A 23,633-nucleotide genomic window follows, 5' to 3' on the forward strand; every position below is an offset into this window, starting at 1 on the left:
GAATCTATGATTTTAACTCAATGCTTGACATTTAGCTTCTGACCAAACCAACATGACTCAAATTAGTCAAAATTATGATCAGACCACCACAATTCCTTTATATATTAATACTAAACAATAAAAATGAGATTCTCTTTGAATAAGTAAAGGTTGTTCAAAACTAATCAACTGCCTCATAAGTTACCTTAGAAGATAAGCATAAAATATATCATGTGACAGAATCCTAATTTTTGTGTAGGTAACATTAATGTCAAGCACCGTTTACTAAATATTTATTGAATAGATCAGGGTCAGCAAACTACAGCCTGCAGGCCAAGTAAAGCCTGTCGTTTGTTTTTGTAAATATTTATTTGAACACAGACATGCTCATTCATTTATAGACTGCAGCTATCATGCTATGAGGGTTTTTTTCTTCCTTTAGGAAAAAAAAGTAGAGGCTAATTTTGAAGATCAATTTTCAAGAAGACTCAAAATATCATTTTAGAAACTAAAATTAGAAATTTTTTCTACAGAAAATTGGAGATAACTGATTGCTTTATGAATATAAGGATTTTTATACAATTTTATGACAGACCAATAAACCACAGCAATAAAGAGTACATGTCAAGTTTTAGATCTGTTTTAGTTTGACAATATACTTTACCGGATGTATCCTGGTTCCTTTTTTCCTTCGACTACTTCTTTGTCAACTTCCACACATACAATATCAGAATTAGGGACTTCGAACATTGGTTCTAGTAACAGCTTTTCCTAAGGAGATAAAAAAGTAATGAATTACATGGAAAACTGAGATTACATACAAAATACTTGTATTCTATAGGTTTTCAATCAAATTCATCAATTCAACAAATATTATGGAGTCCCTATTATGCACCAAGAACTGAATGTTGAAAAGTCAATGTAAACACTTTCATATTCTTACTAAAAATGTCAACTATGTCACCTGTTCTTCTAGTTTACATGTTTATAAATCTGTCACAACACATGAAGTCCAGGCCTTCATTAAAGAGTATAAATCTCAAATTGTCTGTGATGGATGTACAGTTCTAATCAAAAAGTCCTACTGAGATGACAGAAGTAATATTTCTCAGTGATATCCTCAGAGAATAGAACATGTGCTTGCTTTGGGAGCATGTAGGGAAACAGAAACCCACTGTACAGCCACACCTGGGGGGACAGGGGAGAGAACTCTAAGGAAGAGAGAGGGTGGTGGCTGAAAGGAGGCTGGGTCTCTAGATTTGCAACAAAATAAAAACAGTGAGTTCATACCATACTGAAAAATTTACGGGTAAAAATGTCACAGTATCTACAACTTAATTTCAAACAAAAAACAACAAATGACTATTTTGATGGTTCTGAGAAGGCACTCTGGGGCTTAGTCATAAGGCCTACGTAGAGTTTTCTGAAATTCTTTCCCAAGATCCTGATTTCCTCTATTTCATCAATCATATTAAGTGTATGTCCTTTGTTGCAAACATCTTGAAATTCCTTTTTAGAAAGAAAAAATATATAATCTACTGTGACAAAAACAAAACAACAACAAAAAACCCACAAAAAATATTAGACCAATTTTCTGGATGTATTTCCAAAGGAAAACCATGGAAGTTTACTTCAGACCAAGAAATAATTTAATTGTTGTAAATTTATGCCAACTTACCATTATGGACCGAAGGCCTCGTGCACCTGTTTTTCGTTCTAATGCCAATCTCGCTATAGCTTTCAAAGCATCTTCAGTAACATTCAGTTCACACTACAAATACATTCAAAAGAAATAACTCAGATAACACTTGAGGATATTTTCCTAATATAACCATGCAGTATTTGATGTTTAACTATTACTACCTACCACCATTTCTGGTCTTTTTAGAACAAAAAGAGACGAATGTCCTGACTTTATAGGTAAAGAAATAAGTTCCAGAGAGTTAAGTACACTGAGTCACTAATACTTAGAAACACAGAGTCAGAATCTTTGTGTCTTGACTGATTCTATCCCTTTCAGACTAAAGCATTTTTTGACTATAACTTAGTTTCTGGAAAATATTCATTTTATTTAAAGAGTGTTACCAACCCTCTCATCCTATAGAACAAAGGTAAAACTTTAGACAAGTCTCTCTAAATTACCACAAATTCAAAAAATTGAGAATTTAATATACCAAAAAAAAAAAAATCAAAATACTTTGGAACATCAGATTTCGTAAGAACTTGGTATTAAACAATGTTTGGTTATTAATTTTTACCTCCAGAAAATGTATGATTTTTTCTTTTAGAAAATATAAAATTTAAATGAGGCAATTATCTCTCATGATGCTTTAGAACCCTGCCTTCCAAAAGCACTTGTTTCTATTAATTAACTTATGAGAAGGTATCAGTATGAATCATGAGTTGGTCCTTAGTCCTTGAAGAGGTTTTCTAGATTAACAGGGATTTTTTTCTAGGACTTTATTCCACATTTATTGAACCCCTGTGTGTGAACTGAATGATGAATCAGATACCACCTTTGCCCTCAAGAAACTTAAGTGTACTTGGTGGTGACAAGTTATGGTGCTAAGACAGCACCAAAGTGGGGACATCTAAATAAGGCTAAGGGACCACTGAAGGATTTTAAAGGAGAGGACTAAAATAATTAGCTTTGTGTTTATTCATTCAATAATATTTATTAAGAACTCAATATCTATTTGTTGGGCACTGTGTTCAATAATTTTAAAAAGATCCATTCTGGAAGTAGAGTAGGAGCTAATGATATTTTGGTGGTGGTGGTTAGAGACAGACTTTAGATAGGGAGACCAGTTAGGAAGCAAATGCATGGGTCAAGGTGAAGGATGATAAAGGAGCTTGACTTGATGTAGGGATAGTGGCAATGGAGAGGAGCCTGGCATTTTGAGATACTCAGTTCATAAAACCCAAATATTTGCTATCTGGATATATGGCTCCAGGTGTCTGGCTGCACAGAAGTAGATGTGAGAGCTAATTTTAGAAAAAAGTATACCTAGTATGTCACAATGAAAGCATTTAGAATATCACAGCTGAAAAGACAATCCTGTGTGCTTGACTTGAGGGGTTAGGGGTAGGGTGCTAGTATAATTTCTCTCTATATATACCCTTGGGCTTTAACCTACAATGTTGATTTTAGTTAAGAAAAAAAATAATAAAGCCAACTCCTAAGTGTCTAATATAACACAATGTGCATTCCCTAATTCCCAGATCCATATTTAGTGAGGAATAGGCTGATATTCCAGATGATAAGTATTACTTTTTAATTTGTTAGGCTAACACATGCAGAGTTTCAATAGCAAAAAAAAAAAAAAAAAACCAAACCCATAAATTAACTAAGTATAAAAAATAAAAATCTAACCTTATCCATGCTGAATAAGGCCTGGTACTGAGGGATAACAGCATTACGTGGCTCAGTTAGTATTTGTACAAGTGTTTTCTCATCTAGGCTATGCAAAGGAACTACCACAGGCAACCGTCCCACAAACTCAGGAATCATGCCAAATTCAATGAGATCCCTGGCTTCCACATGACGTAATAAACGATCTTTTTCTTCAATGTCTTGGTGAGTGTTTGATTCTCCACTTCGATTGGCAAGGTCTGCAGCAGCTGCAGCCCTTCTACCTTTTCCCAGATTAGATGGTGTTCCAAAACCAAGATACTGCCAAAGAAAAGACAGACAGTGAAATAACACAATGAGGCTGCACTGTGCTCAGCATTCTGCATGCATATCTCGTGTGATCTCTGCAACAGGAGAAAGTATTATCATTCATATTTTACAATGAAGAAAAAAAGGCTTGGAGAGGTTAAGTACCTTGACCAAGCTCTCGCTGCTGCAAAGTGGTAAGAGTCAGGGTTCAAACTCAGGTCTATCTGCCTTCAAAATTGACAACCTAATCAACTCTCAAAGAATGAATTCTAGTAAAAGTAGGTAAGTAAGAACTGTGATAGGAAGTCCCTTAGAACTCAGATAATGATGTTGCAGGATTTTTCCAAGACCTCTAGACTAGTGTGGCTTCCTAAGTGTGCAAGAACTGTGAAAACAGAGATAGTAATTATTTTGCAACCAAAGTCAATTTTGTAATACTGTAAACAGGAGTAGTACTTATGGAACAAGCAGCCTTATAAGGAAATTATCCACAGCTGTAAACCATCATTTGGGGTTACATACTATGAGTTAAAATATCCTATGAGTTAGAACATCTCATGAATTAGAATAATTTTGATTTTATAAAGAACATGTAAGGATGACATCAAACAAAAATGGTAACTTTGCTGCAAAAGGTCATATATCTAAGGTGTATGGATCCTACTTTAGTCAACATAAAAGAACTATACTCCAGGCAACTGTCAGAAAGTTTAATTTTGGGGACTTCCCTCATGGTCCAGTGGTTAAGAATCCACCTTCCAATGCGGGAGACACGGATTCAATCCCTGGTCAGGGAACTAAGATCCCATATGCCGCAGGGCAACTAACCCATGTGCTGCAACTACTGAGCTTGCACACTCTATAGAGCCTGTGTGCCACAACTGAAGAGCCCATGTGCCGCAACCACTGTGCCTGTGCATTCTGGAGCCTGCAACCCCACAACTTATTTTTTAAAAAGTTTAATTTTGATGTACAAATACACCTTTTGTCAAAAGTACAGGAGAAGTACATGATATATGAGAAAGTAGCCCAAGTTAAAAATCCATTCCAGGGGGCGGGGGGTGAAGGGGAAGCTGAGACGAAGCAAGAGAGTAGCACAGACATATACATACTACCAACTGTAAAATAGACAGCCAGTGGGAAGTTGTTGTATAACAAAGGGAGTTCAACTTGAGGATGGAAGATGCCTTAGAGGACTGGGACGGGGAGGGTGGGGGGGACTCGAGGGAAGGTGGGGGGGGAGTCAAGGGAGGGAGGGAATACAGGGATATGTGTATAAAAACAGATGATTGAACTTGGTGTACCCCCCCCAAAAAAAAAAAATCCATCCCAGGGGACTTCCCTGGTGGTGCAGTGGTTAAGAATCTGCCTGCCAATGCAGAGGACATGGGTTCAATCCCTGGTCCAGGAAGATCCCACATGCTGCGGAGCAACCAAGCCCATGTGCCACAACTACTAAGCCTGCACTCTAGAGCCCACATGCCACAACTACGGAAGCCTGTGCGCCTAGAGCCCATACTCCACAAGAGAAGCCACCCCAATGAGAAGCCCATGCACCACAATGAAGAGCAGCTCCCACTCACTGCAACTAGAGAAAGACTGCACGCAGCAATGAAGACCCAATGCATCTCCCCCCAAAAAAGAAACAAAAAATCCATTCCTGATACTCTGTGTATGTGGACAGTTGGTGTATTAGAAAGCAAAATAGCTTTTATTCAATAATTTAAACATATATTAAGCATTTATTATATATGCAATATAGGCATATACAGTAATAAATATATATACACATTTATTATATATGTACAAACATTTATTAAGCATTATTATAAAACACTGGATAGAAACCTGAGGACAGCTCTTACCCTAACCTAACGGGGCTTATTTATAGTGAGAACACATGAAGATATTAAAGTATCATAGGAGCAATGAAAGACAACTGTACAGGAAACTGGCAGTGGAAAGGAGGAAAACAGGCACTGGGGAGGGAGGGTAGGAGGTGACCAAGAAAGTCTTTGCAGAGGAGTTGCCTAATCACTTAACAGACTGAGTCCTTAAAGAATGAACACACATTTGCCAACTGGACTGAGGTAGTGGAGGACATGCGCAAAAGCAATAAGAATAAAACTCAGGACCAAAACAGTTTGATGTGGTTGGGAAATAAGTATTTTTTCGTGTGTTTTTTTAAAATGTTTATTGAAGTATAGTTGATTTACAATCCTGTGTTAGTTTCAGGTGTACAGCAAAGTGAATCAGTTATACAAGTATATACACATATATCCACTCTTTTTAAGATTCTTTTCCCATATAGGCCATTACAGAGTACTGAGTAGAGTTTCCTGTGCTACACAGTAGGTCTTTATTAGTTATCTATTCTATATAGAGTAGTGTGCATATGTCACTCTCAATCTCCCTAGTATTTAACGTTGTACACCTGGCTTTCAATGAGGTTTGATAAAAAACAATAGCCAAATGGATGTGTTTAATCCTCTATAAAATCACTGTTGAAGACTCTGCCTCTGTCTTCTTTTCATAAAAATCTATGTCACAAACTCTTTTTAAATCTTTGTCTCCCATGAAGACATCATACCCTTCCTCCTTCAGGCAATAAAACCTGGCTCATGATTTCTCCCTATTTTTCTTTAAGAAATTTAAAGCTAGCTCAACCACCAGAGGGCAGACAGCTGTATCGAGAAGAACTATACTTTTGCAGCCTGTGGAACAAAAACCACAGCCACAGAGAGAGAGAGAAAATGAAATGGAGAGGACATTGTACCAGATGAAGAAGATAAAACCCAGGAAAAACAACTAAATGAAATGGAGATAGGAAACCTTCCAGAGAAAGAATTCAGAATAATGATACTGAAGACGATTCAGTCGAAAAAAGACTGGACGCAAAGATCGAAGAGATGCAAGAAAAGTTTAACAAACACCTAGAGGAATTAAAGAACAAACAGAGATAAGCAATACAGTAACTGAAGTGAAAAATACACTGGAAGGAACCAATAGAATAACAGAGGCAGAAGAATAGATAAGTGACCTGGAAAACAGAACGGTGAAAATCACTGATGCAGAAAAGAATAAAGAAAAAAGAATGAAAAGAAATGAAGACAGCGTAAGAGACCTCTGGGACATTAAAGGTACCAACATTCGCATTATAGGGGTCCCAGAAGGAGATGAGAGAGATAAAGGACCTGAGAAAATATCTGAAGAGATTATAGCCGAAAACTTCCCTAACATGGGAAAGAAAATAGCCACCCAAGTCCAGGAAGTGCAAAGAGTCCCAGGCAGGATAAACCCAAGGAGAAGCACACCAAGATACACAGTAGTCAAACTGACAAAAATTGAAGACAAAGAAAAATGATTAAAAGCAACAAGGGAAAAATGACAAATAACATACAAGGGAACTCCCATAAGGTTAACAGCTAATTTCTCAGCAGAAACTCTGCAAGCCAGAAGGGAGCAGCATGATATATTTAAAGTGATGAAAGGGAAGAACCTATAACCAAGAATACTAGACCCAGCAAAGATCTCATTCAGATTTGACGGAGAAATCAAAACCTTTACAGACAAAAAACAAAACAAAACAAACAAACCTTTACAGACAAGCAAAAGCTAAGGGAATTCAGTACCACCAAAGCAGTCCTACAACAAATGCTAAAGGATCTTCTCTAAGCGGGAAACACAAAAGAAGAAACGGACCTACAAAAACAAATCGAAAACAACTAAGAAAATGGTAATAGGAACATACATACCGATAATTACCTTGAATATAAATGGACTAAATGCTCCAACACAGACTGGCTGAATGGATACAAAAACAAGACCCATATATATGCTGTCTACAAGAGACCCGCTTCAGACCTAGGGACACATACAGACTGAAAGTGAGGAGATGGAAAAAGATATTCCATACAAATGGAAATCAAAAGGAAGCCGGAGTAGCAATACTCCTATCAGATAAAAAACTATAAAAGAGGAAACTGACAGTAACACAATAACAGTGGGAGATTTTAACACCCTACTTACAGCAATGGACAGATCATCCAGATGGAAAATTAATAAGGAAACAGGAGTGACACAACAGACCAGACAGGTTTAACTGATATTTATAGGACATTCCACCTGAAAACAGCAGATTACACTTTCTTCTCAAGTGTACATGGAACATTCTCCAGGATAGATCACATTTTGGGTCATAAATCAAGACCTGGTAAATTTAAGAAAACTGAAATCATATTAAGCAATTTTTCCAACCTCAACACTATGAGATTAGAAATCAATTACAGGAAAGAAAAACTGCAAAAAACAGAAACACATGGAGGCTAAACAATGCGCTACGAAATAATCAAGAGATCACTGAAGAAATCAAAGAGGAAATCAAAAAATACCTAGAGTCAAATGACAACAAAAACACAGTGATGCCTTAGAGGACTGGGGCAGGGAGGGTGGGGGGGAATCGAGGGGGGGGCGTCAAGGAAGGGAGGGAATATGGGGATATGTGTATAAAAACAGTTGATTGAACCTGGTGTACCCCCCAAAAAAATAAAATAAAATAATAAAAAAAAAAAAAAAAAATCATGATGAGAATAATTCTTACACAGAAGAAAAAAAAAAAAAAAAAAAACAGTAGAAAAGGCTTCTTTAGTCATTGCATATATGCAACTACTTGTGATCTAAATTAAATTCTAGCAATAATATTAAAATTAAAATTATTTCTATCAGATATGTTAATATGATGACAATGTTACATTCCTAAAGTAAAATCAATAGATAAGTTGTTACTGTAAAAAAAAAAAAAAAAAAAAAAAAAAAAAAAATCCACGGGATGCAGCAAAAGCAGTTCTAAGAGGGAAGTTTATAACAATACAATCCTACATCAAGAAACAAAAAAATTCCCAAATAAACAATCTAAACTTACACCTAAAGAAACCAGAGAAAGAAGAACAAACAAAACCCAAAGTTAGTAGAAGGAAAGAAATCATAAAGATCAGAGCAGAAATAAATGAAATAGGAACAAAGAAAACAATAGCAAAGATCAATAAAAGTAAAAGCTAGTTCTTTGAGAAGATAAACAAAATTGACAAACCTTTAACAAGACTTAAGAAAAAGAGGGAGAAGACTCAAATCAATAAAATTAGAAATGAAACAGAAGTTACGACACCGCAGAAATAAAAAGCATCATAAGAGACTACTACAAGCAACTACATGCCAATAAAATGGACAACCTGAAAGAAATGGACAAATTCTTAGAAAGCTGTAACCTTCCAAGACTGAATCAAGAAGAAATAGAAAATATGAACAGACCAATAACAAGTAATGAAACTGAAACAGTGATTAAAAATCTTTCAACAAACAAAAGTCCTGGACCAGATGGCTTCACAGGTGAATTCTATCAAACATTTAGAGACGAGCTAACACCCATCCTTCTCAAACTCTTCCAAAAAATTGCAGAGGAAGGAACACTCATTCTATGAGGCCACCATCACCCTGATACCAAAACCAGAGAAAAAGAAAAGAACAGACGAATATCACTGATGAATTTAGATGCAAAAATCCTCAACAAAATACTAGCCAATAGAATCCAACAACACATTAAAAGGATCATACACCATGATCAAGTGGGGTTTATCCCTGGAATGCAAGGATTCTTCAATATACGCAAATCAATCAATGTGATACATCATATTAACAAACTGAAGAATAAAAACCATATGATCATCTCAATAGATGCAGAAAAAGCTTTTGACAAAATTCAACACCCATTTATGGCAAAAACTCTCCAGAAAGTGGGCACAGAGGGAACCTACCTCAACATAATAAAGGCCATATATGACAAACCCACAGCAAACATCATTCTCAATGGTGAAAAACTGAAAGCATTCCAAGATCAGGAACAAGACAAGGATGCCCACTATTGCCACTGGTAGTCAACATAGTTTTGGAAGTCCTTGACACAGCAATCAGAGAAGAAAAAGAAATAAGAAGAATCCGAATTGGAAAAGAAGTACTAAAACTGTCACTGTTTGCAGATGACATGATACTATACATAGAAAATCCTAAACATGCCACCAGAAAACTATTTGAGCTAATCAATGAATTTGGTAAAGCTGCAGGATACAAAATTATCACACAGAAATCTCTTGCATTACTATACACTAACAATGAAAGATCAGAAAGAGAAATTAAGGAAACAATCCCATTCACCACTGCAACAAAAAGAATAAAATATCTAGGAATAAACCTAATTAAGGAAGTAAAAGAGCTGTCCAAAGAGAACTATAAGACACTGATAAAAGAAATCAAAGATGACACAAACAGATGGAGAGATATACCATGTTCTTGGATTGGAAGACTCAACATTGTGAAAATGACTATACTAACCAAAGCAATCTACATATTCAATGCAATCCCTATCAAATCACCAATGGCCTTTTTTTAATAGAACTAGAACAAAAAATCCTAAAATTTGTATGGAGACTAAAAAGACCCCCAACAGCCAAAGCAATCTTGAGAGGGAAAAATGGAGCTGGAGGAATGAGACTCCCTGACTTCAGACTATACCACAAAGCTACAGTAATCAAGACAATATGGTACTTGCACAAACACAGAAATATAGATCAATGGAACAGGATAGAAAGCCCAGAGATAAACTATGGTCAACTAATCTATGACAAATGAGGCAAGGATATGTAATGGAGAAAAGACAGCCTCTTCAATAAGTGGTGCTGGGAAAACTGGACAGCTACATGTAAAAGAATGAAATTAGAACACTCCCTAACACCATACACAAAAATAAACTCAAAATGGATTAAAGACCTAAATGTAAGGCCAGACACTATAAAACTCCTAGAGGAAAACACAGGAAGAACACTCTTTGACATAAATCACAGCAAGATCTTTTTTTTGATCCATCTCCTATAGTAATGGAAATAAAAACAAAAATAAATAAGTGGGACCTAATGAAACAAAAGCTTCTGCACAGCAAAGGAAACTATAAACAAGACGAAAAGACAACCCTCAGAATGGGAGAAAATTTTTGTAAACAAATCAAAAGACAAAGGATTAATCTCCAAAACATATAAACAGTTCATCCAGCTCAATATCCAAAAAACAAACAACCCAATCAAAAAATGGGCAGAAGACCTAAGCAGACATTTCTCCAAAGAAGACATACAGATGGCCAAGAGGCACATGAAAAGCTGCTCAATATCACTAATTATTAGAGAAATGCAAATCAAAACGACAATGAGGTATTTATCACCTCACACCGGTTAGAATGGGCATCATCAGAAAGTCTACAAACAATAAATGCTGGAGAGGGTGTGGAGAAAAGGGAACTCTCTTGCACTGTTGGTGGGAATGTAAATTGATAAAGCCACTATGGAGAACAGTATGGAGGTTCCATGAAAAACCAAAAACAGAATTACCATATAACCCAGCAATTACACTACTGCGCATATACCCAGAGAAAACCATAATTCAAAAAGATACATGCACCCCAATGTTCACTGCAGCACTATTTACAACAGCCAGGTCATGGAAGCCACCTAAATGTCCATCAACAGATGAATGGATAAAGAAGATGTGGTACATGAAGACAGAAAGAGAAAAACAAATATATATTAATGCATATATGTGGACTATAGAAAAATGGTACAGATCAACTGGTTTGCAAAGCAGAAATACAGACACAGATGTAGAGAACAAACATATGGATACCAAGGGGGGAAAGCGGGGAGGGGTTGGGTTGGGACGAACTGGGGGACTGGGATTGCCATATAAACATTACTTAAAAAAAAAAAAAAAATCAAATTGTACACTTTAAATATATGCAGTTTATTGTATGTCAGTTATATCTCAATAAAATTTCCTGAACAAAAAAAAACTACCTACTTTACACAGTTGGTATGAGGATTAAATGAATAAAAAAAAAAAGTTTAAAGCTAAACGGAAGTGACTGAATTTCCACTAAGTTGAAATGTTCTAAACCTTCCTTCTACATGTTTCTGACCTCTTTACTAACATTACTTTTTTAACTGTTCTTTTCCACATTTTATAGCTTCAAACTCCTTTTGGAAGTATGAATTATAAATAAATATAAGACCATGGTCCTTACCTTTGGTTACAGAATTTCAAATATAAAGTTATTTCTCTCTTTCCCACCTTCCCACATCCCGTCTCTCTCATACACATGTATGTGCATGCACATGAGCACACACACACAAAGAGATAATTTCTTCTTTCTAATCTGTTAGACTAATGCAGACTTTCAAAAGCAAGAAAAACATAAATTAACTAATATGAAACATAAAAATCTAACCTATTCATGCTGAATAAGGCCTGATACTGAGGAATAACAGCACTACATGGCTCAGTTAGTAGTTGTACAAGAGGTTTTTCATCTAGGCTACGCAAAGAAATTATCACAGGCAACCATTCCATTAGCAGCATAGTTTTTTTTTTTACTGCTACTAAACTGCTACTTCAGTAGCTACTATTCCTAAACTAAAAACTAAACTGCTACTAAACATGCAAGGCCAAGGAGACTTAAAGCAAGCAATACAGCAATGAGGTGATCTACAATATATCCATTTAGGTGGAATATATTATGTAAAACAGATGTGGCTATTATGTAAAACACAAAAGCATGGAAAACAGGCATGTTTTCAGGCTTCTTGCCACTATGCTGACATTACATTTTATCATACTCAATCAATAAATAGGTCCAACTCGAGGATGGAAGATGCCTTAGAGGACTGGGGCAGGGAGGGTGGGGGGGACTCGAGGGGGGGGCATCAAGGAAGGGAGGGAATATGGGGATATGTGTATAAAAACAGTTGTTTGAACCTGGTGTACCCCCCAAAAAAAAAATAAAAATAAAATAAAAATAAAAAAAAATAAAAATAAATAAATAAATAAATAAATAAATAGGTACTGGGCAAGAACCTTGAGGATATGAAGAAATAAGTTCCAGTTAAAATCAAGGTTTATGAGCAAGTTCAAGAAACAACTATAAAACTAGGTGGGATGATAACCCTTACCCCACCCTCCAAACTGCTTTCCTCCTTTTGTGAATGTCAGCAGTGATCTATGAATACTCTATGGGCAGGGGCAATGGAAACAAGCTCTTTATTGGGCTCCAGTGAATTGGGCAAGAGAAATTAGTAGAAATTTTACTGATACAGCAGCTACCTCAAATAATAAACTCTTTAGATGAAATATAAAATTGAAATCATCAAGTTACACTTTAAAAATACCCATGATAGATGATATTTAGAAGTCTTCCAAATTACCACTCTGAAATTTTAAAAATAACTAGGAATATATTTCTGGTATACTCTAAGAAAACCTAACTCTTAAAAATCCACAACTGATAGCCAGCAGATATGAGAATAGAAACTACGGGTCCATCCTCTAACTTCAAATGCTCTCTCTCCTAGTAACCACTCAGAAAAACTTACCTTTTCATTTTTCCTCCTGCTGATGATTCTGTCCAAACCATTGAAAGCACCAGATGCAACAAACAGGATGTTTGTTGTATCAACTTGTACTGTTTCTCCACGTAGCTTGCGGGAATTCTTTTCTGGAACATTGACTATCGTGCCTTCTAGTAGTTTTAATAAGCCCTAAGTAAAGAATAAATGATTTATGGCATCATATTAAGTGTATTATTTATTATACTTTAGATAATGGGATTTAATGGGGAAAATAATATGTGGTTATGGTCAATGAGCATAACTGAAGAAAACTCCCACATTTCTATAACATGAAAATCTAACGTACTATCATATTAATTATTCATAAACTTATTTGGAATATTTATAAGACTCCTGATGCACTCAGGAAACAGTCAACCTGAGAGGTTGTTTTTGATGGTAAAGACATAATTCTGACATAAAGATAGAATTATGACTCTGAAAGATGTTACCTAACCATGGTGAGAACATTCAAAATTTGAAAATATTTGAAGATTTGTCTTTTATGCAAATTAAATTTCTATTCTACTCCTAGTGTTAAACTTTGAGAATACCTACATTTTGAGATGCTTTTATAAAAAACATTATCTAGCACATTTTATAAGTATGATTGTACCTCTCTATGTCTTAGTCAAAAAAACAAAAGCAATTTTCATTACCCTATAGTTTATGTCATAATTAGTTACCAGTAAAAGGTCAAGTTGACCAATAGTTCATTTTGACTTTAATTATGACTCTACAAGGAGTAAAGCACTATTTTATCTTCTAACTAAGTGAAAAGAATAAGATACATATACATAGTTCATTTATGTCTAGTCAGAACCAGGACTTTCTGCAAGAGTCTTCCAGAAATATATAACTGGGCCTTTGTGGAATAAAACCAATAAAAATTAAATTTCATTTATTTCTTTAAAATATTTTAAATTTCCTAGCAAAGGTAATTTGGTATCTAAAATTGCCAACAGCTTTCTCTTAGGATCTGAACTGAATGGTATGTGGAGTTTGGAGTGGGAGAAATAAAAAAAAAAACAGAATCTAATTGAATGTGAAACCAAACGTACAATATTTGGGAGGTTGATGTATTCCCTTCCTTTTAGTGGGCTTGAACAAAATATTCAACTGCTTACTTGCTGAACGCCTTCTCCACCTACATCCCGTAACTGATGAATGCCTGGCACACTGCCAATCTTATCTACTTCATCCAGAAAGACAATTCCTATAATTTAAGGAGGATTCTATTTATAATATGAAAAAGATATACACAATTTAACTCAGCTTTAAAAGACTAGGTAGCTAGAGAGCAAGGTTATTTAATCTTTAACACATCATATGCAATGGCTTAATATTATAAAAATATACTGCTAGCTTTCCCACTCATCATTTTGTGCAAACATTTTATAATTTATTCTACAGAGTAACACTTGGGTATGATAACCAATTCTCTATGACAATAGTTATCTACCCCACTAATGTTTTCAGGTTCTTTATTAAGAAGCTGAGATAGAGGTATAGTGTGAAAGCAAAAGGTGGATACAGTGCTGGTACTAGCAAAACTTTAGCTTATTTTTTCCCATCTATATTCTTGTCTTAAAGCAATCTGGACAGGAAGCTGTCAAGCTCTTCATGTAAACAAGGACAGATGATAGACAGGTAAAGGAGAAATGAGGCATCTACGACATCCCCTAGGTCAACAGGCTAATTTGTTTCTATATACATCTTGCACTCTCTTATACTTGTCCTTGTCCCCTCCCCCAACCCACCCCAGCATTAGAATTCTGGAGGTAAGTCAGGACAGGATGGAATAGTAATTTGGCCTGTTTTCACCCTAGTAGTTGTATTATGGCAATAAGGCAAAGCAAACTTTGTTGGCCCTTAGTCAGTATGCCAGAACTACTTTCACATAATTAAAGAATTTTACTCCTTAACTCAAAATAAAAATTTTATTATCTCTTGCTATTAGACTGCTTCGCCAACAGACTATATCTGGGGACTGACAAACTATGCTGAAACATACCTTGTTGTGCTTTTTCTACGTTATAATTGGCATCCTGGAGCAATTTGGCAATCACAGACTCAATATCTTCACCTACATATCCAGCCTGAGTCAAAGTTGTACAGTCACAGATAGCAAAAGGGACATCAAGGCATTTAGCTAGAGTTTGTGCCAGAAGAGTTTTACCTACAAATAGAAAGAGTATTTAAAAGTTTACTAAAAATGTGTTGACATACAATTTCTCTACAAAAATGCAAAACAAATTAAATGTGAAGAGTATATAATAAAAAAAATTACTATAACATCTTTCTCTACTATTATTCAGATATAATAGTATGCTATTTTCATTATTCCTGTTAAGACATTAGGGACTAGTCTAAGGGCAATACCAACACCTCAAATTCAGCTTTAAGCCCTGTATAACTACCATAAGACTGGCCTTATATTTCTTTCTTAAGAGTGAGAATCCCCTAGTTCTAAGACACAGATTACAGAATGATTTATATTCTATTTTTTTAAATGAGTAGTAATTTTTTCAGTAAGTTATTTACCTGACCCAGTTGGTCCAAGCAGCAAAATATTACTCTTTTCAAGTTTTATGTCATCATGGGAAGAATCCAATACTTCACCTCCTCGTTTTTCCTGAGGTATTTGTTGATTTACCTGTTGCTGCATTGATGCTCCTAAAGCATTACCATGTGGACTGATTCCAGCAATCTGAAGCAACTCTGAAAAATGCCAAAGGAATTATTAGAGCTTCATTTGATTTTACTTGAAAAAATGTCCAATAAAACCCTACATCTAAAACCAATCACTTATTTAGAAAAAATTTAAATATTCTGACATTTTGTCTTACCTAAAAAGGAGGAAAACCTCAAATTATTTAATGACAAATGTACAATACACAATGATTATTCAGTGAACCTCAAGCAAAGGAAATGGATTCTTTTTACCTTCCTTATTTATATAAACTTGTATGAAGAATATACTTATACTGAAAAGAAGGCAGTATAATAGGAGAACAGTGCTAGGAGTCAGAAAGCTTTAGCTATGGTCCTTTCTTTGCCTCTAAATAGCTATATGATCTTGAGCAAGTCACATACACTTTGTGTTTCTGTGCCCTAATCTATAAAATGGCTAATACCTGTCCTATCAATTTTAAACACACTATTGGAAGGTTTAAGAACAAAACACAATTGATTTGGAGGCACTGAAAGATAAACAAAGGTATATTAGTTTTTTCAGTACAAATGAAAAGAAGCAGGGCTGTAGAGAAAGGGAAAAACATTGAACTGAGAAATAGAAAACTTGGGTTCTAGTCTCAGTTCTACTGTAGGAGCATGGCAAGTCACTTAGCTTTACTGGCCCTGCTTCCTTAGTGAAAATATTGAAACATATGACCTCTACAGTCTCTTCCACATTCAAAAATGATACTGTGAGTCTCCCAGAGAAACCAACTACAGTAAGACTCATGATCCCTTGCCCTATCTGAATTCCTGATTTTACAAGATCTCAACTGGATCACAGCAGTTCCTAGAGACATAACCTTTTTTAAAAAAAAATTTATTTATTTGGTTGCAACAGGTCTTAGCTGCAGCTCGCAGGCTCCTTAGTTGTGGCATGTGAACTCTTAGTTTTGGCATGCATGTGGGATCTAGTTCCCTGACCACAGATCAAACCCAGGCCCCCTGCACTGGGAGCACAGAGTCTCATCCACTGGACCACCAGGGAAGTCCCATTAGAGACATAATCTTAACTACATGGGAATCATACTGCTGGTGAACTAACAATTTAGCAGCTGGATCCCTTAAAAAAAGAAAAGTCTTGGGCTTCTTAGATGGCACAGTGGTTAAGAATCCGCCTGCCAATGCAGGATACATGGGTTCCAGCCCTGCTCCAGGAAGATTCCACATGCCACGAAGCAACTAAGCCTGTGAGCCACAACTACTGAGCCTGAGCTTTAGAGCCTGTGAGCCACAATTATTGAGTCCATGTGCTGCAACTACCGAAGCCCATGTGCCTAGAACCCGTGCTCCACAGCAAGAGAAGCCACGACAATGAGGAGCCTGCATACCACAACGAAGAGTAGCCCCCGCTCACTGCAAATAAAGAAAGCCTGCACACAGCAACAAAGACCCAACACAGCCCATAAAATTAATTAATTAATTAAAAAAACAAAAAGGTCTTATTCTCACTCTTGGCTGAAGGAAAGAATCCCAATACTCTTTTCAATTAGCCAGATTTATAAATATTCATACCGCTCCTGGCTCTCAGCATTTAAGGTATCTGTGCTCAAATCATACCTATTTATATTTTCTGGATTTATTTTTAGGTTGTCTAAGAATATCAGTATTTTCCAATGCTTTATTATTTTAATCAAACCAAAAGACAGATGTTCAAGCAGACATATTATTATAGTCCTATTCCATCTAGCTGTCACTTTCAAACTATCTTTGGGTCACACCCTTTGGTAAAGGATTATTCCATTCATCAAAAATAATAGGCATTCAATAAACATGTGAATCTAATTAAATTGTGCTACACTTAAGGGTTAATGATCAGTGAATAAATCACAGTTATGCCTCATTATAATTCACATCAGGCAAAAAAAATGCAGTCTTCTATATTTTCAGTTAGCCAGTTGTCCCTACCAAACAAAAAAAAAGAAAAACTTTCTTTTTTAATTTCAGCAAAATCTAGTTAGGAATTGTGACAATATAAGAAGGTGCTTGGCTGAAGAGTAGGTCTGCCCAATGGGGAAAAGATTTTGGTAATTTGAACAAAACTGCTAGAAGCATATTAACTACAGTGGAATCACATGACACATGTATTTAACTTACACTATGATTTAAGTTTTTTTTAAAAAAAGAGGAATAATTTAAATAGTACAGAACAAATGATGTTTGTTATTCCATTTATGAAAATATGCCCGAGGGTAAACTTGAGATAACTCTCTTATATTTTCAGTTAAGTCTCTGATCTTGCATGTCTCTCACTGCTGAAGCAGTTCTCTATAATGAGAATTATGAGTAAGCAGGCTACAACAGTAAGTTGCTAGGAGCTCATCAGCTATACGGCCCTAGGCAAACTACTTAAAATTCCTGTGCTTCAGTTTTCTTGTATGTAAAATGGTGGTGAAAATAATAGTTTCTGTATCATAAGTTTGGGGAAGATCAAATGAGTACATACATGTAAAACACTTGAAACAGTACCTGGCAGAAAGTTTTATACGTACTTTGGAAGAATTTACTATTAGTATTACTATTTTCTTGTGTTTCAGTATTTGTATAACACAGCCCTTATATGCAAGCCAACTATTTCATTTGCTGTTTAACTTCAGAAAAACCTTGTGTTCCAATGATTGAGGAAAAAAATAATCAGTCTTAACATATTAAAGAGACACATGTTGGTCTCTAATACGTGATTTCCAAAGGAACTTCCAAGGATATTTTAATTATACAGGACTTTGGCCTAATGCCCTAACTTTAGAACTCAATACCCCACATAGGAGAAGACTAAACTATACATGAAAGTGAATTCTACATAAGCTCTCAAAGTACTAACTTCCAAGTCAATCAATATATGTAATTACAGATTGTTTTGCTCAAGTTCTTAAATACTGTTACTTGTTAACATTTAAATTATATTAAATCACTACATAGATTTAAAAAATCACTACATACATATTTCTTTCAAAATATTCACTATAGACTTTTCTTTAATAAGTCATAGTAGTTTCATCAGTCCACATTTATGATTACATATGTATAGCATACTTTATTTCATGTAATAAATCTCATGCCAGAGTTGGTAAACTAGTTATGTTCTCATAGCTCATCATGAATATATAGTACACTTCAAATAGTAGATACATATATAATACTGCTTGGTTCAAAAGCAAATGTAAAATTATCAAACTTTCAAGTGAAAAATGTTCATACTGGCTTACCTATTATTTTTTGTCTTTTGTGACTACATGAATCTTATTATAATAACTTCGGAACCTTCACCCTCTGTGTAGCAGCTATACCCACCTCCAAAGAAATGCGTGCAAGACATCAGAATGGCCACTATCCTTGGTGTATCAGGTCCTTCCGCACCCTCCACCAGACCATTTGATGCTTACAGGGGCAGTCTAAGGGCTCACAACAGTGAGTTGGGGCTTATGTATAATTTGCAAGTCTACACTAAGTTTCATAAACATCAAAAAACAAACAGTGTGGTTTTTGGCAAAGAGTAGCTGGAACATAATCTGTCTCCTCTAAAATCTGTCACTTATAGGCAGGCCAACTCTAATTGTATGGTTTTTGTTTTTGTTTTTTGTTTTTTTAAAAAGGATATAACATTCAAGCTACAGATTTTTAAAACTACAACTTCTGTTAATATGCAGATATAGATTTATAGAGGAAAACTACATATAATACTTTTTATTTCTCTACATTATGCTTTGAGAAATATCACAACAGAAAAGATAAAATCAGATATCTAAAATAACCCATCTACAAACTATACAAACTAGCTATGAAACTGTTCCAAAGTTATATATACCATGTATAACAAACAGGTTTAGATAATATACAATACCTTTCTTTGTAATACACAAATACGTGTCCATCATTACTATCGCTGACAAACTTCACTGAGGTAAATCTCAAAAGGAAGAATGATTACAGAGGAGGACCTGAAGAGAGGTCACTTACTTGTAAATCTGTACTCATCCTCCCGTCTTCTTATTTCTAACTCTAAGAAAGGATGAAAATGGCAACATGAAAATATTATATATTTGTTTAATTTAGGGGAACAAGACAAGGAGTATTCCACTTCTTGCCCTCTTTCAAATATATTTAAAGAATATGTTCATTAACATTCTTTCAGCTTTCCACATTATTAAAGAATTTATATGCTACTTCCTTTCTATATTAAAAAAAAACCCAAACAGGCTTAATGATGGCTGTCCAGTTGCTAATATTCACATCTGTCAAATACAAAGTTGCTAACTATTTTAAGAAAAGAGTAGTAATAATTCAGGTCTTTAAAAAGAGTTTAAATCCCTCATACTATAAACACCATATAACCATTTGCTTTTACAGCATCTAGAAGAGCTTAATTTGTTGACTGAAGAAATCAGAATAAATCATTTTGCTCCATGACTAAATAATGTTATTTGGACCTTATAAAAAAGAAGGTTCCAAGTTTTTCATTAGTTACTATGATTTACACTTTCTAAAAAAAGTAACTGACCCTACTACCTACTTTGCGGTAAGTTCAACCAGTAAACAAGTGTCTTAATTAAGCCAATCACATATATTTAGTAGCTAGTAAAAGTAATTTAATATTAAAAGTATTTAGCAGAAGTCCCTAAAATTGTAAAATGATGACTAAAAGAATATAAAACGATAGACTGTAGGACAAGTCAGAAATCACAGCTCCCTGGCCAAAACAAACAAACAGACAAAACCTTAAGATATTTACATTTTACTCTATTCACAGTTTTTTAAATAAAATCATTCTATTAATATAACACACAATATTGTCCACAGTAAGTTGACATTACACAGTATACTGGTACATCAAAATTTATCATTAATAGGAATCACTTACAAATTTGCCCTGAACCTAGCACTCTGTAGCTGGGGACTAAAAAGAAAGAGTGCTGAATATGTTCTGTATGAGTTATCATCTCCATATATCTCTGACTTAGGCAAATGAAATTCTGTATCCTGAATCCCAAAAAGAAGAACTCAGAGTCATATAAAGAGCATTGCAATGATCTGGTCATGAGGAAATAGTTGTGATCAAGTCTACAAACCAAAAATGATGTCTCACTCTATACACCAGAACTGAAAACAAAACTTTTATGAAATAATACTTAACAAGTTGTTAAGGTACTCTAGTATTTTCTATTCACACTTATTAACTCTTTTTTTTTTTTTTTTTACAATAAACTGCATATATTTAGAGTGTACAATTTGGTGTCCCAATCTCCCAATTCATTCCTCCCCCAACCCTCCCCGTTTTCCCCACTTGGTGTCCATATGTTTGTTCCCTACATCTATGTCTCTATTTCTGCCTTGCAAACCGGTTGATCTGTACCATTTTTCTATAGTCCACATACATGTGTTAATATACGATATTTGTTTTTCTCTTTCTGACTCACTTCACTCTGTATGACAGTCTCTATCTAGGTCCATCCATGTCTCTACAAATGTCCCAGTTTCATTGCTTTTTACAGCTGGATTATTAACTCTTTTTTGAATACTGCTGGCAATGAACTGAAATGATTTCATGAACCACTAATGGGAAGTGACCTGCATTTTGAAAAATGCTGTACTGTACTAAAAGTATTTGAAGAAAAAAGCAAAGAGTTACAAATAAAGATTACCTGTAAGCATACTAATCTCTATTTTGGTCAATTATCAAAACACTAACCTCTAGGAGTTAATGATGTCTGCTTCTCAACTTCTGCTTGCTGTCTCAGATTAGCTGGGATATTATTATATATTCTCTTATAATGATTGTATACAGCAACTGAAAGCACCTTCTTAGCAAATGACTGGCCAACAACGTACTTGTCGAGGTAGTTATAAATCTGAAAAATGATTAGATATGAATAATTTACTATGAGCTATCAAAATATACACATTAAAGTTATATACTGAGCACATTTTTTTTTTTTTGGCTGTACCAAGCGGCATGCGGAACTTTCCCTCCCACGGATTGAGCCTGTGCCCCCTGCAGTGAAAGTATGAAGTCTTAACCACTGGACCACAGGGGAAGTCCTATACTGAGCACATTTGCTTACAGTTTTAAATCTGAACAAAGAGGGCTTCCCTGGTGGCGCAGTGGTTAAGAATCCGCCTGCCAATGCAGGGCACACAGGTTCCAGCTCTGGTCCAGGAAGGTCCCACATACCGTTGAGCAAGTTAATAAGCCTTCGAACCACAACTACTGAGCCCACACACAGCAACTACTGAAGCCTGCACTCCTAGAGCCGGTGCTCCGCAACAAGAGAAGCCACGGCAATAAGCAGCCTGTGCACTGAAATGAAAAGCAGCTACCCCACTCCCCGCAACTACAGAAAGCCCACTCGCAGCAATGAAGACCCCATGCAAACAATAAATAAAAATAAATTAATATTTTAAAAAAGTAACTGAAATGTAAAGTTGTTTAAAAAAAATTTGAACAAAGACACTCATCCAAAACAAAATGCCAAGGTCATGATACATTATGTAGCAATGATTCAGAGGCCCCAAACTTTAAAGGAGCAAAACACCATTCATTTGTTCTCTAGCTTAACAAAGTATCCCTGTACTCTTCTACTACTATGCCAGTTTCTATTCTATAAACAAAGATCCTCATTTTTGAAAGTTAATATTAAAGTCAATTAGAATACCTACACTTGCCACCATGGGTCTAAAACTATCATTAATGTAAATCATTTTCAAAAATCCTTTTTACACCTCTCTCAATATGAATAACATTCTGCACAAAGACAATGCATTATAAAACTAACCTTTTCAAAATAGGCATTATATAATCAAAAACCATTATATCACCAATATCAATGTGTTTTAATCTAAACATTTAGCTTTTTCTTAGATATTAACTTTAAAGCTATGTATTTATCTAAATGGCAACCTAAAAGCCTTATTCTTGGTAGAAACTAAAGCTCTATATGAAACTTGGATGTTGCCAACAGCTTAGCACCTGGGGTAAATTCTTTCAGCTTTTAGAAAACAGAAATTAACATTCACTAACTCCTGAAAATAATTATTTTCTAGAACTTTATTCTCTAGAACTTTGACTCAGATGTCTGAAGTCTACACAAATTAGTGGGGAATATAAAGCTTAACAGCTATAGTTTCCATTACTTTATTTTTACATGAAAAATTCTATAGTCATTGACTGTATGTATTTTATTATGGTTTTTAAAAATCATCATTCCTCACAAATTATACCCATGATTTATTAAATCTGCTATAGTACATTTGTGGAGACAAATGCACTGGTATCTAAACAGTAGAAAAAAGCTAACCTGAGGCAGAGGGTGAGAAATAATGTAAGTGTGCAAACATCTAAGACATGGCCAGAACAGAGGGCACACAGCGGAGCGGCAGGGCTCCTCCTCCTAAGAACATGCACGCCAAGCGCCCAGTGAAACTGGTGGTACACTCTGCTGTGTTTCACATGGCCAAATCACAATGCGTTTGACTCCTAGAAAGAACCCACACCACAAAAGTCACAGTGCTATACAGGAGAGCTCCGGCACATTTGTCATGAAAAAATGACTTGCTTCCATTGTTGCCTGAGGCTGTTTTATCATAAAGTAGATTAATTTAAGGGGGGAAACTGCAGGCTGGTGTTATTTAGGGGCCCAAACTAACAAAAATAAATCCCCAGCTACTCTATTTTAAGGACATCCTTTTAGATTAACTTAGTATTAACACTATTTTAATAATCATCAACTATATCTCATTGCTATGAATACAATAATCATGACATGGGAAACCAGCAATAGACT

The 23,633-nt window shown here is 35.3% G+C and overlaps 1 protein-coding gene across 1 annotated transcript in view; it reads right to left on the reverse strand.

The window, feature by feature from the left end:
- CLPX (caseinolytic mitochondrial matrix peptidase chaperone subunit X) overlaps positions 1-23,633 on the reverse strand; it is a 45,274-nt gene that overhangs the window by 3,256 nt on the left and 18,385 nt on the right. Inside the window, exons 5-13 of the mRNA XM_057723353.1 lie at positions 21,542-21,701; positions 19,813-19,854; positions 15,664-15,840; positions 15,134-15,298; positions 14,247-14,335; positions 13,105-13,269; positions 3,353-3,652; positions 1,658-1,750; positions 644-750 (exon numbers count right to left, since the gene is read on the reverse strand). Of these exons, the coding sequence (XP_057579336.1) occupies positions 644-750; positions 1,658-1,750; positions 3,353-3,652; positions 13,105-13,269; positions 14,247-14,335; positions 15,134-15,298; positions 15,664-15,840; positions 19,813-19,854; positions 21,542-21,701 (1,298 nt within the window). The remainder of the gene's footprint in view (positions 1-643; positions 751-1,657; positions 1,751-3,352; positions 3,653-13,104; positions 13,270-14,246; positions 14,336-15,133; positions 15,299-15,663; positions 15,841-19,812; positions 19,855-21,541; positions 21,702-23,633) is intronic.

This window comes from Hippopotamus amphibius, chromosome 2 (assembly GCF_030028045.1).
Source record: "Hippopotamus amphibius kiboko isolate mHipAmp2 chromosome 2, mHipAmp2.hap2, whole genome shotgun sequence".
Lineage (NCBI taxonomy): Eukaryota > Metazoa > Chordata > Mammalia > Artiodactyla > Hippopotamidae > Hippopotamus > Hippopotamus amphibius.